General features: G+C 31.3%; 1 protein-coding gene across 2 annotated transcripts; it reads left to right on the plus strand.

Annotated features, from left to right (window-relative positions):
- Positions 1-456: 456 nt before the first annotated feature.
- On the plus strand, positions 457-7,618 carry LOC107930576 (protein FAM135B). Of its 2 annotated transcripts, none has more exons than XM_016862240.2 (16): positions 457-714; positions 1,066-1,417; positions 1,500-1,585; positions 2,023-2,177; positions 2,496-2,560; positions 2,708-2,902; positions 3,101-3,158; positions 3,637-3,879; positions 3,970-4,103; positions 4,214-4,403; positions 4,501-4,560; positions 4,638-4,892; positions 5,020-5,278; positions 5,360-5,565; positions 6,002-6,052; positions 6,963-7,618. In XM_016862240.2, the coding sequence occupies exons 2-16, from the start codon at positions 1,242-1,244 to the stop codon at positions 7,251-7,253; spliced, it is 2,424 nt and encodes an 807-aa protein (XP_016717729.2). In that variant the 5' UTR covers positions 457-714; positions 1,066-1,241; the 3' UTR covers positions 7,254-7,618. The 2 variants fall into 2 exon arrangements, with proteins under 2 accessions (XP_016717729.2, XP_016717730.2); XM_016862241.2 differs by having other exon boundaries at positions 533-552.
- The last annotated feature ends 8,714 nt before the right edge of the window (positions 7,619-16,332 follow it).

A 16,332-nucleotide genomic window follows, 5' to 3' on the forward strand; every position in this document is an offset into this window, starting at 1 on the left:
AATAAAAATGATTAAAAATTTTAAAAGAAAAAATGTTTGTTTATAATTTAAAAATAATTTAGTATTTTCTATCAAAGTTATCAATTTATCATCCTTATTTTTAATTAAATCATATATCGTATTATACACACAATAAATAAATCTAAATTTTTTTCAAATTATAAAAACTTAAAAAAAACTTAAACTTAATTTTATAATGAAAATATTTAAATTTAACTGTAAAATATATAAATATTAATATTTAAAAAATTATATCTAATCAATCAATCCAACTTATAAATTAGTTAACCCATTAATAATGGGCCTTAAGCCCAACTTCCTAATCTCAAAGGCGGGTAAATGGGCGGATAGAAGACCCGAACCAATACCGAACAGGATCGGTCAGCGAGACTCGAGAGGGGTCGTTGCTCCGGTTTTCCATTATAATCGACCGGTCTAGTTCGACTGATTTTGGCGCAAAAAAAAAAAAGGGACAGGAGAAGACAGGCGCGCAGATAGAGGAAGGACATCATCGTAAAATTCCACAACTAAACCATAAAAAGTCACTAAAAAGTAAAAACATCACTGCATAGTATTCCACGAGAGATCTCCATTATTTTCATTTGCCATTTATTATTTTTAATAATTTTCAACACCCAAAAAATTGCTGCAAACCCTAGCTATGGGTTTTGTCTCACAAAAAATGTAGCAAAACCTTGCAGATCTGACCCCCAGGTTTTGTTCTTCTTCTGTTTTGTTCCTTGTACTTGCTTTTCTTTTTGCTCATGATTGTCTTTTGATCATCAATTGCACAGTTTTATACTGGACAAAGTAGTTTGATTTTGTCTACAATTTCAAATATGTTGTTTCTTTGTTCTTTTTCATAGGGTTTGACCTTTGAATGCTAATGTTGTTAGTAAATAGCAGCCTTTAAAGCAAATAATTGTGTTTTAGTAGCAGTTTTAGCATTATCATATTGCAATTCTACTTTGAAGTTATGATGAGAGACTATGCCTTTACTATTTTTGGAATGGTTGTTTCCCATTTAAAAACTATGTTATTTAGACTATAGTTCCTTGTTTGCAGCTGTTTGCATTTGTTTGTTACCAATAGAATTGAAGACATGGATCAATAAAGTGTTTATGTGTGGCTGCTTTGTTCTTTCGATGATTTCTATGAGACACGTATCGATTTGGTTTTGAGGAGGATGCACGAGTGAGAAACGAAGAGGGAATGCGAGATTTGTGGATACTTGATTACATATGTTACGACGTCTTGGGTGGTTAATCGGTTTGAATAATAGAAGTGCACAAGCAAAGAAGTTACCAGATGCAAAGCCTCACCCGGCTGAAGTACAGCCGGTGGTAATGTTGGATAGTGTCCAGGAGATTGCAATTTACATCCATAGGTTTCATAACCTCGATCTTTTCCAGCAAGGGTATGGGGCATTTTTTTTTCATTTTTCTGTTTATTTTCGAGTTTTATACATATGAACTGTCTTCTGGTTCTTGTGTGCTTAGATGGTATCAACTGAAGCTTACTGTTAGATGGGACAATGATGAGTATGCTCCTGTAGGAACACCTGCGCGAGTCGTCCAATACGAAGGTAATTTGGTGAAATTTTTGTTTTTTCTTCTAATGCTTCCACTTTGTCACAAGATTAGAAATCAAGTTATTTTTAACTTATAAACCTTTTGAAATGTAGCTGCATTCTGGCATTTTATATTTAAACTAGTCCCTCTAGAGGCCTAAATAGGAATCTTACAGTTTGTAAAATTGGGAAGTGTCCTTGCTGATAGAAGATTATGCTATATTAGCTGATCTATTGATTTTGATGTAGTTGAAGCAAATAGATATAATGTCCTTTATATTCTTAATTAAAACTGACAATTGTTTTTCATTTTGTTGAATGGTGAATTATGTTTTGAACTATTTGTTGTTTTCTCCTACTTATTTAATGAGTTTTATACTTCACTCTGAAAGTTTAATGCAGTAGTGTTTTAGAGAGCAATTCTTTGTTAATAAGATTAGAAAATTTTGCAGCCCCAAGTCTTGTTTCTGATGAAGTATTTGGAGTATGGAGGATTGATGATACGGACAACAGTTTTGCGACACAGCCTTTTCGAATCAAATATGCGAGACAGGATGTTTATCTATCTATCATGGTTGCCTTTGATCTACCCATTCCTGAAAATGAGGTAGCCAATCTCTTTCTTGTGTATCTCTGCATTCCCTTGAACAGGGAAGCACACCAAATACGTTACCAACCAGAAACCTTTCTCTGCCTTCTGATACCTCTAAGCTAACAGATGCTAAAATCTCTACTCCAACTGTATGAAAATAGAAACGATATTGGATCTTCCTGAAAGTCGGCAGGGTTTTCTTTCAATCTAATTTTGCTACTCAGAAATGAAATGTATAGAAGCTTTTCTACTTTGATTCTGTTTGGCTATTGTCTAGCCATGACAGTCAATATTTGTTTCTCATTTTGGCACTGATGTAGCATTATCCGACAGGGTCCTCCCTTATCAGCTGTCATCTTGAAGTTTGAGCTTCTATATGCTCCTGTATTGGTGAACGGGTAAGTTGAGAACTCCTATTTACGTATGGATGATTAAAATTTAAAGTTTATACTTATATTCCTTGTGCTAATGTGTTTCATTTCTCTCATCAATTTTTTTTTTCTAAGTTAAAACTGCCCATAATTGATTGGGATGCATTCAATCAGTTCTGATTTTCAGGCTTCTCCTGATTATTGCCCGGCTGCCATCCATGAATTCCGAATCCCTCCTAAAGCTCTTTTAGGACTTCATTCTTATTGCCCTGTTTACTTTGATGCATTTCATGCTGTTCTTGTGGATGTAAGTGTTCACACGACTCTGCTAAAAGCTGGTTCTCGCAAGGTCCACACGAAGGTACCCAGGTTTGTCCCAGATCTAGAAACAATGATGACTAACCTTCTCACCAACCATATTCCTCTCATCACCTTTTCCGAACCCTTTTTCAGGGTGGCGGTTGTTTGGGGGAAATGAGATAAAGGGAGAGGGGTGGTTTCATTTATTAAAGTAAAATTGTGCTTTGATGATATGTTGAAGTAACTTGACCTGTTGAATCATTTCAGCATTGCTTATTCTACAACTAATGATGTTTCTGGTGAAAGCATTGACGGATCTACTCAGGTTTATTCTAAACTTTTAAAATTGAAATGCAATAACTACCCTTAACCATAGTTTTCCCATTTGTGCTTCTGCTTGATTGTGGCATTACATTCAATAGATTTTTGGTGTCACTACTGGAATGTGGCATGGATAAATGTTTTATGGCTGTAATATAATCTCAGAATCTAGTGTGCAATGTGTGTGCATGAGAGCAAAGTTTATTACCTTATTGTGGATCTAGTCTATTCATTGGACTGGTGGAAATTGTAGGTTATGGTTGGTAGAATGTATGAATTTCATGAGGCTTGATTATTTAACGTGTAAGAGTTTAATATATCCATTTCCAATTCTTAATTTAAGTGGTATGGGTTTAATGGAACTTTTTCTTGTGGGTTATGTGGGTAATAAGGGAAATTCATTGTATTCCTTTAATTCAGCTTCTTGTTACCCTTGATAATCAATATTAATGCACTAATAGTTCAACTATGTGGTTGACCAGGCACTGGATCAAGTGGCTTCTACTGATCTGAAACAGGTCATGCTTGTTAAGGCATTATTAAATGCTCGTGACACACTGCTTGCGGAGCTGCAAAAACGTAGTGATGCCATTAACCATGCTGTTGATTTGACTGAATTTACCTCCAAAATGAACGATATGAAGTTGTTTGATTCCTTTCTGGAAGAACCGGTTGCTGCTGATGCTGAAGATTCAGCACAAGGCAAGCCACAAAATGGTCTTGAGGTCCTTGCTTTATGTTATCGAACAGTGTACTCTTATTCTTATTTTTGTGTTTTAATATATTAAAATGATAACACCTTTGTCTCTTAACAGAGAGTAAATGGCAGATTAGAGTTTCAAAGTGATAGATTGCTCCATAATTTATCGAAGGATGATGTACTTAAAATATTTAATCTATCGGGTGATCAAGTGTTTTATTTATGGAACACTTTCCTGAATTTCCACAGGTTAGCACATACATCTTCACTTCCTGTTCTTGCTGTTAAACATTTTCTCCCCTAAATGTAGGCTTGTTATGCTCAGTATCCCTCTTATTGAAACTTAAGTCTCTTTCCAGGGATAGTAAAACACGGATATTGGATGTCCTTCGTGATGAATGGGCTAAAGATCGAAGAGCTGAATGGTCAATATGGATGGTGTACTCCAAAGTTGACATGCCTCATCGTTACATAAATGGCAGTTTTGATGAGTCTTCCCACCAAATCGTGCATAAGAGGGGTTCAAGTTTGTGGAAATTAACAGATGATGTAATTACTCATTTATGTTTTTTATTTCTTGGCTGACATAATCGGCTATGAACAACAATAATTTTTTTCAATTCCAAATTCATCTTGTGGAATGCAGCCTGCGCAGATGGCAGCTATGCGGGCTGAGCTTCATCGGCAAAGTATTGCACAAATGAGGGTAAGTCCTTATATTTAATGCTTATTGTTTTTATTTACATATGCCTTAGTTTACCGGTAATGATTGTTTGCACACAGATGAACAACCGATCAATCCAAGACATGCAAATATTTGGAGATCCTTCAGGAATTCCTATTGTAATTATAGAGCATGTAATGAATGCAACTCAACGTACTTCTAGTGATAACTTGTACACGAGGAACTTGGACATAATAGATTCAATTACCGCAAGCACTGTTCCTAGTTCTGAAGCTGTGAAAAAGCTATCAAGTGCAAGTGCTGCGCAAATTGGCCGTGATTTAAAGATTGTCATCTTTGTACATGGTTTTCAGGCAAGTTTCTTCTCTCCCACACTTGTTTCTTGGGTTATATTTTTGTTGCCTTGTTAGGTTTCGGTGTTGTGCTACAGACAGTTTGTCAAGTGAGTTAATGTGTCTGATCCTATCTTGAACATGATAGGGGCATCATTTGGATCTGCGGCTTGTTCGGAACCAATGGCTTTTGATAGATCCCAAGATAGAGTTTCTTATGTCCGAAGTAAACGAAGAGAAAACATCTGGAGACTTTAGAGAAATGGGACTAAGGTTGGCGCATGAAGTCATTTCTTTTGTTAAAAAGAAAATGGATAAAGCTTCTAGATCTGGACACTTGAGAGATATCAAACTTAGTTTTGTCGGGCATTCTATCGGAAACGTTATAATAAGAACAGCATTAGCAGGTCGGTTATCTTTGTTTAAAGCCGTGTTTCCATTTTCATCACTTTGAAATGTCTGTTAGATATGTTCATTTCATTTTGCAGAGAGTGCTATGGAACCTTACCTTAGATTCCTCCATACATTTGTGTCTCTATCTGGTCCACATTTGGGATATCTATACAGTTCAAATTCTTTATTCAATTCTGGACTGTGGCTTTTGAAGAAGCTCAAGGGGACACAATGCATTCATCAGCTCACTTTTGCTGACGACCCTGATATTCGTAACACATTCTTCTACAAACTTTGCGAGGTATTGAGAACAAAGTTGCAAAATGGTCTTGAGTTTGCCATTCTTTGGTAAAAGTATCATGGAGGCTCCTGTACTAGAAGTCAGATTACATTTTGCCCATTTTACTCAAAAATGGGCAAATTAATCCCTATACGTTAGATCAAAAAGCAATTTATTTTTGTTAAAAATTTCATCTGGACAGTCTCATTTTGACGTACAGGGCTCAATTTTTAACAATAGAAATAAATTAAATTTTAGCAAGATCAATTTTACTTTTTGATCCAATGTACAAAGATTAATTTGCTTATTTCTTTTTTTTAGTAAAGGAGGCAAAATGCAATTTGCCTCCTAATACAGACTTGTGTGGTACTTTTACGGCCATTCTTCCTATCTGGTGCCCTCTGTTTTGCTTAAGACATGGCAGAAACATATAATTCTTTTCCTTTCCTTCTTTCAGCAAAGAACTCTGGAAAATTTCAAGCATATAATCCTCCTTTCTTCGCCCCAGGTATTCCACCATAGCCCTTGCTGATTATTATTATTTTTTCTTCTCGAACTTGTTAGGATCATCAGGCTGTTTGTAAGCAGTAAGGTTAATGAAAATGAACAGTTTAATTTAGAAGTTTTATGGGATTAAGACGTTAAAGGTATAATTAAAAAGGTAAACTACAAAGATAGTCACCCAATTATAGAAAAATATCATTTTAGGCACCCAAAATAAAAAAAAAATGTACAATTTAAGCATTCACGTTATATAGTTTGATCGTTTTTGTCACTGTCGTAAGCTGACATGACAATTTAAAAAATTGGTATAATAATAAATTTGGCTCTCAACTTTTATATATTATATTGATTTAGTTATAATTTTAAAAAATTAACCCTCAAATTTACAAAATATTTTCAATTTAATCTTAATTCTAAAAATTCAATATATAAAAATACATAAATATTTTCAAATTTATAATTATACTCTTTTGAAAATATTTATGTATTAATCTTCATATTCATATAAAATTTAAATTGATTATTATATTCTTTTGAAAATATTTATGTACTTTTATACATTTCTTTGAATTTTTTAAAATTAGGATCAAATTGAGAACATTTGTAAATTTTGAAGGTTAATTTTTAAAATTTGAGTAAATCGATATAATATATAAAAATTGAGGGCTAAATTTGTTATTATATTTTTAATTGTCACATCAGCTTGCTGTTTGTGATTTTAACAAGAGTGACCAAAACTATTGAACTATGTAATCCGGGTGTTTAAATTGCAAGTCTTTTATTTTAGGTGCTTAAAATGAAAATTTCTTATATAGTTGGGCGACTATCTGAGCAGTTTACCCATTAAAAAGTTCATTAGCTGTTCATGTTTTCCCTTATACCATAAGGCCATTGACAGATAGCATCTCTCTCAGGATGGTTATGTTCCGTATCATTCCGCCAGAATCGAGTCATGCCGGGCAGCATCAATGGACAACTCCAAAAAGGGAAAAGCATTTCTAGAGATGTTGAATAACTGCTTGGACCAGATACGCGCTCCTACAGCTGAGAATCGGGTGTTTGTGCGTTGTGATATCAACTTCAACACATCCTCTCATGGCAGGAACTTGAACGCATTAATTGGAAGAGCTGCTCATATAGAGTTCTTGGAATCGGATATTTTTGCTCGGTTCATAATGTGGTCATTTCCAGATCTATTTCAATAATTATTATGGGAGTCGGTGATTTCTGTTTCTAGTTCCCGACCATCGTTTTTAAGTTGTATACTTGTCTGGTACACATTCCGAGCATCAAGATGGTAGCCGCTGTATATTATCAGGTTTAAGATGAATCTTCCGAAAAGCTCCCTTAACAATGAGGACCGATGTCAGTCCGGCAAGCGTGTACTTCTAAAATGGTGAGTTAGGAAGGCCAAGCTTTTTATACAGTAGAATGTATTCTCAGTAAAACTAGCAACAATGTGAAATCCAGTAGGGAATTTAACTCCATAGAGAAATGATGTATGTATGTGATGGGAATGAATTCAACAAATGATTGATGCATAATAGATATGTTTTCAGTTAACATCTTATACTTGTGTGAATATTTATGATGAATGTAGTTAAGAGGTCCTTTTAGTTACTTTATTATTAAATGGTTCAATTTAGTCCTTATGTTATTAAAATGAGTCAATTTGGAATAAAGTTAACATTTACTGCTTGATCAAGTTAATATTTTTAAAGTTTTTACAGTTCCATAAATGAAATCTTTTGTTTAAAATTGAAATGCAATTGTTTCAAGACATTTTTTATATAGAAAATGCAAACTCTGTTATAATTTGAACGATTCTTTTTATTTGTATAGGGATTAAATTGATTTATTTAATGATGAGTAATTAATTTGATCCGGTCACCGTGGATTTATGGTGTAAAAACAAAGCAAAACAGGACAGTCCCACAAATATGAATATAAAATCCTCCCATACAGAGAAAGGTTCAAGCAAAGACCAAAGCACCATGGGTTCTAAACTGCAGTTACAGATTAAACGAGGCCGGACCCTTACCGCTCCAACAAATCTACTTCTTGTAAATGTCACTATCACATTCCGGTTTCCTACGATATCTACTTGGTTGGTCCGTATACGAACAAACGAAACACACCATGCCGCCTTCTCTAGCGTACATGCATCTTCTATAAATGAAAATGTCATCCAGTTGGCCAAAAAGCTAAGATATCTATGCATTAGCTTCAACCCCATAGTGTGGCATTGAAAGGGTTCTGAGCATGTTAAAAGACTGATTTGATTATCGGTGCAAGAACAAAAATGATAAGAATCGGGTTGAAAAACAGGTAGTATAGTCCATGAACAAGCAACAGAATGTGAATCCAATGCTGCTAAATGTAATAAGACCATGTTTTTGCATGGGATAAGCAAATCAGATAGCATACATAAACCTTAAGACACTAACATTGCAACAAAGGATAATCATCTAGGCCTATTGAACAGAGGTTTGATTCTACAAGAATGACCATGGTGCAGCTTCACGACAAAAACTCGATTGCGATTTCAAGCTGCATATAAAGCAAGCAAAGAAGCAGAATTGGGTTCTAACTGACCATAGTGCAGTTTCATAGTGAACATGTAGAAAGCTTCATAGCTTCCAACTTCATTCGGGTTCGAAAATTAACAGCCTATTGAAATAAACATGCGTAATATGCCACAAAAGTGAGAACTCTATAGGCCTAGAATAAGGTCATGCAACTGAAAGCTGCAATAGAAGAAGCTGAAAACTATATAAAGCAATCTAGATGATAAGATAAAACCGATATACGATTTGTACGAGCAACGGTGTAAACAAGTCATCAAGTGAAAGCATTACAAATTGTTCTCTATCAGCAGACATGAAAACTTGCTCTAATGAAAGCATTGTTGCAAACGGTTTAAACACGAAAATAGAATCTTCGTTGCAACACCATGGTACAAATATGTCTCAAACAAAGCCGAACGGTAAACGAGGAACAGATTCTGTATTGCAATGAACATGTAAGGCATATATCGAATCGACGTAAACAACATAATGTATGAATTATGATACAATATAACAAAGGATAAGCAAACCAGATAGCATACATAAACCTTAAGACACTAACATTCATTAAGGTACTCAAATCATTGTTGCAATGTAGAACAGTAAGGTAGTCAAAGTTTCAAATCCTAATAATGCATAAAGTCAACCAAATTAGTATCCTTAAACATCAAAATTGGCATAAATATAAAGGAAAAAAAAACAAAAAAAAAAACTATGCTTATTACTTTACATGGACCACACACAAATGAAACGATTATTTTCCATGGACCAAAATGCAACAATGAAGCTAAATATACAAACAAAGTTCCAAGTTCCATTAAAGGCAAAACAGAATCATTCCATACTGAGAATTGGTTTCAACATTTCAAAGCTTTAAAAGTGCATTGGAGTACATACATAAAATGCATGAAGATAAAGCAACTATCTCTTTATATTTATAGAAAGCAAAGTGTTAATCCATGGGAAGTTGGGAAAATACATCATCATCACCATCACCATCACCATAGCCATTAATTCACATTAAAATAAAGCATAGCATTATAATAACATCAATAAAAATACTTCTTCAATCCATTCCCACTGCATTTCAATGTATGATGATGAATGACCATGATTGATGATTGATGATTGATGATTGATGAACCATATGCTCCATTGCTCCTCCTCCTTCACCTTTAGAATCTCATTTAAAAAAAAAAAGAAAAGAAGGAAACTATATATAGAAAATATATGTTTATATTTGCCTGGCTTCATCCTGTCTGCCTTTTTGCAAGCAATAAGAGAAAGGAGTGAATTTTTTTTTACACAGGGAGAAACAGAGCTATACAGTACTCAAGTCTCATCTGTGAAAACACGAAAACGACCTTCGATTTACAAAAGGTGTGAAGAAGACCAAGGGTAAGTTGGGCATTACAGCTATCAACAGCCATTACAGTAATGGGTTTAAGGTTTTTTTTTGCTTTCTGGGTTTAAGGTTGTCTGGTTTTTTTTAAAGCCAAAAAAACATGGATAGATGATGATGAAGGAAAAGAAAATGGCTATTCATTTCCAAAATGGGAATTCTAATGGTGTAAATAAAAAGCAACCATTTTTTTTGGGGAGTGAAAGCTGAAAAGCCATTTGCAAAGTTTCAACTTTTTATCATATTCTTCTTTCTTTAAAAACTCACCCTTTTGTCCCTCAAAATCGTTTCTTTTTTCGTACCTTTTTTTTTTTAAATTTTCTTTCAAAGACACCCCAAATAACCCCTTTTCTTTTTTCTATAAAATTCATGAATAAAAAAGGGAGCTTTTTTTGATGAACTGATAGTGATAAACAATGAGAGAAACCACTGAGTCACACAGTGTCCCCACATAGCACAGGGCAGGCACAGTGACAGACCAGACCAGACCAGACCAGACCAGACCGGCAGAATGGCTCACTGGCAAGCAAAGGCAACGGCAGCTGCTCTGTTTTTTCACTTCAAAGTGACGTAAGACTTTTTGTCAGCTTTTGGTTTTTTTTTTGACCATTTCTTTCAATTTTTACATCAAGGAATCGATAATAATGAAGAAAATATTGCACAACTGAAAAAACAAAATTCAGTTCTTGAATAATAATATTATAGTAATCGTACAGTTTTGTTTTCTTATGGGGTTTGTCGTTTAGACACTCACATTGCATGAAATCAATTCTGTGTTAAATTTTGGTTAAATTTTACTATTATTCCATATATTTTTTAGATTAATTAATTTTAAAACTTTAATTTTGATTTAAACAATAGTAATTAAATCGGTTTAGTTAAATTCCGATATTATACGTAAATTTTTAGATTTAGTCCTTATAAGGCTGATGCCGGAGGCTAGCAAGGCTCTGGGCTTTTAAATAGGAAATTACAATTTTGATCATTTAAAATTTATAAAATTATTAGTTAATGTATAGTAAAATTATACTTTATCTTAAAAATGATAAAATTTTAATTTAATTTTTTAAAAATATATAAAGATATAAACTAATTAAATGATAAAATTACATTTTAACTCATAAAAATATGTAAATGTCAACATCGAAAATTTTCTGGTTTGCCCCTATTCTTAAGCCTTCTACTTTTTAAATTTTAAACTTTTAATCTTAATGCAAAACGATAGTCGCTAAATTTATTAATCGATTTTTTTGTAAATAATATATAAAAATAGTAAGCTATCATAGCATTATATATATATAATAATATGTTTTTCAATCAAAATTTGAAAATAAAATTTTTTAATGAATTTAATGATTATTATTTAATCATAATTAAAATTTTATAAAAAGTTAAATTAAAGGCCAAATTTTCAAATCTTAGCTAAGGAATGACGTTTTATGATATAATAGAAAAAGCCTTTTACTAAAAAGGAAAAGGCCAATAAAAAGGGAATTGATTTTGAAAAAGGAGAGGAATTTATAATACTGACAATGAATTCTCAATAATTTGGTCCAACCAAAAAGTAAATAATGGTGGTACCAAATTCTTCAAATAAAGTGTTTTAACTCCACTATTAAAAATATCAATATTTTCTTATCTTAACAAGTAGTTAAGAGTTTGAAACAGTTTTAAAACTAGAAAGTTAGCATCTATCCTCTTAATGAGCCTATAGAATGCAGAAAATTAGTTACTGGACTCGCTCCAATAAATACCTTGAAAAATAAAAATATATATTAAGATCTTATTAATCATTTTCTTCCATCAACTTAATTGTTACTTCGGATTCAATTATAAACGTCAACTCAGATTTAACGTAGGGATCATATTAAAACTAGACATGTAAAAAATTAGAATATGTAGAATTGAAAAGAAATATGAGGTAAAAGTATTATGGAGGCTCATTAGTAAGAGTCAGATTATATTTTATCCCATTTACTTAAAAATTGAGTAAATTAGTCCCTGTACAAACTAATATTTTCCTATTAAAAATTCATCCATTCATATTATTTAAAATTAGCATGGCTGACAAAATAACTAGATAGTGACATGTAGTGTGCCACGTATATCGCATGTTGACGTGCAAAGATCTGTTTTTAATAGTAGAAATGAATGAAAGTTTTAACAGAATGATCAATTTGCTCTTAGAACTAACGTACAATGACTAATTTGTCTATTTTTTTAGTTGGATGGGTAAAATGCAATCTAACTCTTAGTATGGAAGAGTCCATGATACTTTTACTGAAAAACAACGATTGAAACAAGTATGAAAACCACAAAAATGTTAAAACCTCAAAAGTTAAAATTAACCGGCCTATGAGGTCTTAAGATCTTAAATGTCCACTTTCAAACCTTAGCATGCAAAAATACCACCTTTGGTTTCTCTTAATTTTATTCTAGTTCTAAGTCTCACCGTATGTATTCTAAGTCTAAGTTCCATCATGTGTGGTCCTTAGTCGGATATATTTTGATTTTCAATTCGGTTTTATTTTATATTGAATTGGTTTTGGTTATAGATTTGAATACATGTATTAGTGATTGTAGTTGTAAAATCTTTTAAAAAAAAAGAAGAAGTTAAAGTCACCTCCAATTTTTACGCAATTTGTCATTTAATATCTAAGGAAAAAATTAGATTGATAAAAGAACTAAATTGATACAATATTGATATTTTAAATTTTAATTAAAATATTTTAAAATTTAAAATCAATTTAAAATTTAATTTGAGACTTTTATTACCAAAAAAAACTTTTATAAATTAAATATATTCATCTCTTAAAAAATATAAAAATAAAATATTTCTACAAAATCAATTAAAATATTTTAAAATTTCGTAGAAATATTAAATAAACAATTCAAAAATTAAATATACTATGTTTAAATTTTCATTTCATTTTATGATTAATAAATTTTTTAATTTAAAATAACAGAGAGGGTACTCTGTTTTTTTTTTATGGTGACAGCAAATCATGGACTGTTTTTTAATTTATTTTTGGTACTTATTTTCTTCTGAATTTCTGACCTCCATTTACACTGTATCTGCAAAAACAAAAATAACAGTAACGAAAGCTTTGTGCCCATGCATTTTTTATTTAATAATAATATTTGAATCGGATTAAATATGTGTATATTTTATTTTTAAATTTTTTTAAAAAATTATGGTCTTATATTTATGTAACCACTAAAAATTTAAAAAATATAATAATAAACAATAAAATAATTGATAAAAGGAATCTTTATGTTTTTTTAATATTTTTTTTTATTTTTTAATTATTAATATTCTTTGGGTAATTTTACTGGAGGTAAAGATCCCTTACAGAATTATTGTCCAAATGTGCAGATTGGTCTGTTTGTAGTTTGACTCCGATATGTTTTTTTCCCTTTATCTTAAAAAAACAAAACAGAAAAAACAGTTCGCAATAAATTTTATGAAATAATAAATTGGGGTATTTTTTATAAAAATAATACTAATTAAATACAAAAATAGTATAAGAATTAAATTAGTTATAAAAATAAGATGTTTTTTACAATGAATATTGATGTCACTTGACTAGTTGATGACATCACCCTATTTTTCCCCAATTATCATTGACGTCGCATGACATATTGGTGGCACTGATATAAAACTTTTCTCTTTTAGATTGATTGTTGTTAAAAAATAAAAAATAAGTTGCCGCCACATTGTTAGGCAGTACCAAATATGCTTTTTAGGAAATTATTTCATAAACCCCTTTTTGCTTATTTTTTTCATATCAAGTACCTAAACATTTTAATTTATCACACTTTAATCTGGTGTTGTCAATATGTCACACGACACCAATAAAAAATATTTTTTTAAAACCTGATGATTGCATAATTAAGCTCACTTTACGGGTTTTATATTATTTAGAGTAAGTTTTAAACCTTAAATAGGAGGATAAAGGGGTTCAACGTACTCAAACCCACGTCTGCATTAGCAATAATGCCAATCGGTTAATACCCAATCGGCCAATTTTTGACAATAGTTAAGTGACTACCAGAAGTAATTTTACTTTGTTTATTTAAAGAACTGTTATGATAGTCATTTTTACTATTATGCTTTGGATGTTTTAAGATTTTATTATATTCTTGGAAGTATAATAAAGCCTTAAGGAAACTGTCTCACGCCTCAAAGTCTATTTATTATTATTATTTTACTATAAATTCTTTTAACAATATTAAGGCTTTATTATAAGCATGTTCTACATGGAGATTGAATTAACTTCAAGCCTAAAAGTTCATCAAGATATGATCAAGTTAGATAAGTTTAATGGGACCAATTACACAAAAAGAAAAAGATGATATTTTTGTTACTGTATTGAAAATATTTTATGTTCTCGATCTAAATCTCTAACCATTATCAGAGCAACATCTACAAATTCTGATGTTACTTTAAAAGAGAGAAGTACAAGACAAGAAGATGAGTTCATTTATTGTGGATTCATTTTGAATTCTCTCACAAATCGATTATATAACATTTACAGAAATATAACTTCACCAAGGGATATCTAGACTACTTTTAAGAACTCATACAGAAATGAGAAAAAAGGCACATATAAATTTCTTGCATTAAGATATTCTGAATTTGACATTACTTATATAAAACCTATCATATATCAAGTGCATGAGTTGCAAATTCTAGCCTCAAAATTAAAAAATTGTTTGATCTATTAATAAAATTAAGTACTCAATGTAATTTATGTTGTTTGATAAAATTAATTAATCTTGTTTTTTAAAATTATTTATTCCTTAAATTTAATCTTACTAACAGCTTTTGAATCAGTCGAATATGATGAAGTAACTTGAGTAGTGAAGGCAACATAGTTGTTGAGATGCTCCTCATCTTCTTCTAAACAGTCGGATGAGTTTTCATATCACTCCAAGTAATACATAGGGTCTTCTTATTTAATCCTTTTCTCCTGCACCCTCAAGGTCTCAAACTTTGTAGTCAGCATTTGAAGCTTTGGTTCCTTCGCAATGCTAATTTCCTCATACGTAGTCTCAAGAATTAACTAAGCTTCTCTACTTGTATTGCACTTTGAAGTCTTCTTGAACTCTTGTTCACCAACTTCAAAGAAATAGCATTAAGAGTTTTGGGGTTTCCATTAGCAAGCTTATGTTCCTCACTTGTACAGGTTGTCTCAAATTTACCTAAAACATTTATAGGAGGTTCCCAACTTGTCAAAGTTTAACACCAAGCATTTTCATTCATGGACTTAATGAAAGTCATCATTTTAACTTTCTAGTAAACAAAATTGAGCCGTCCAACATAGGGGATCTGGTCACTAAAACACGTCCCATCTTGCACAAAAATCAACAACATGATCACCAATTAGTGCGTCAAGTGTTTAGTTATGATACAAGTTGAAGAATTTGTTTTTTTTTTCCATCAAATATTAGTCCAAATGTATATATATTTTTTAAGTTGTGAAAGTTTTCTATATTTGTGTGGCCTAGCCGAAAGAGTTATTTAATTATGCTCTCAATAAGTACAAGTTATGATATAAGTTTCACTCACTCACCAAGTAGTAACATCATTCCCATACTGATCTAGACAATTCTCCTCAAAACTTAAATATAAATTAATTGATTCAATTCAACTACTTCCGACATCTACACTCAATAAAACATTTTCTATACCAACAAGTATAGTGCTCGTTCATTCCTCTATTTAACCTAAACAAGCCATGTTTGTTAAATTAAAATCAATTAATTCCACTAAAGTAGCCACAAAATAGGTCTTTCATAGTCCACATAATGGCAAAGATCTTCTTAGTATCAATATCCTTGAAGATCAAATCTTCTTATTAAGGAAACTTAGATTGTATTGAAAATCTTTAATTTGATTTAGCATATTTGACTTCATTAATAAGTCAGCTAATAATTTTTATAATTCACTAAAATAAAGTCCATATAAATTTGGTAAAAAATATGTCAATTAGAATATAATAAGTTTTAACTCACTAGTAACTTTTCTTCAAGTTGTAACTCGTGTTGAAGATGACGCAAACAAATAACGTTATGTATCCAATCAAAATATTAAAATAAACTAAAATCCAAAACCAAACATAATTAAAATATTAATAACTTTTCAGCAAAATTAGAGGTCAATGATAACCAAAATAACATTTAAATATTAAATTTCAATTAATCAGAATAAATTAATTCATCCCAATTAACAACAGAATTAAATATATTCTTCACAAATTTAGAAATTAATTTTTATATTTTTATTTCTAGGGATTTAATCCCTTTACGTTT

This window comes from Gossypium hirsutum, chromosome A06, assembly GCF_007990345.1.
Source record: "Gossypium hirsutum isolate 1008001.06 chromosome A06, Gossypium_hirsutum_v2.1, whole genome shotgun sequence".
NCBI lineage: Eukaryota > Viridiplantae > Streptophyta > Magnoliopsida > Malvales > Malvaceae > Gossypium > Gossypium hirsutum.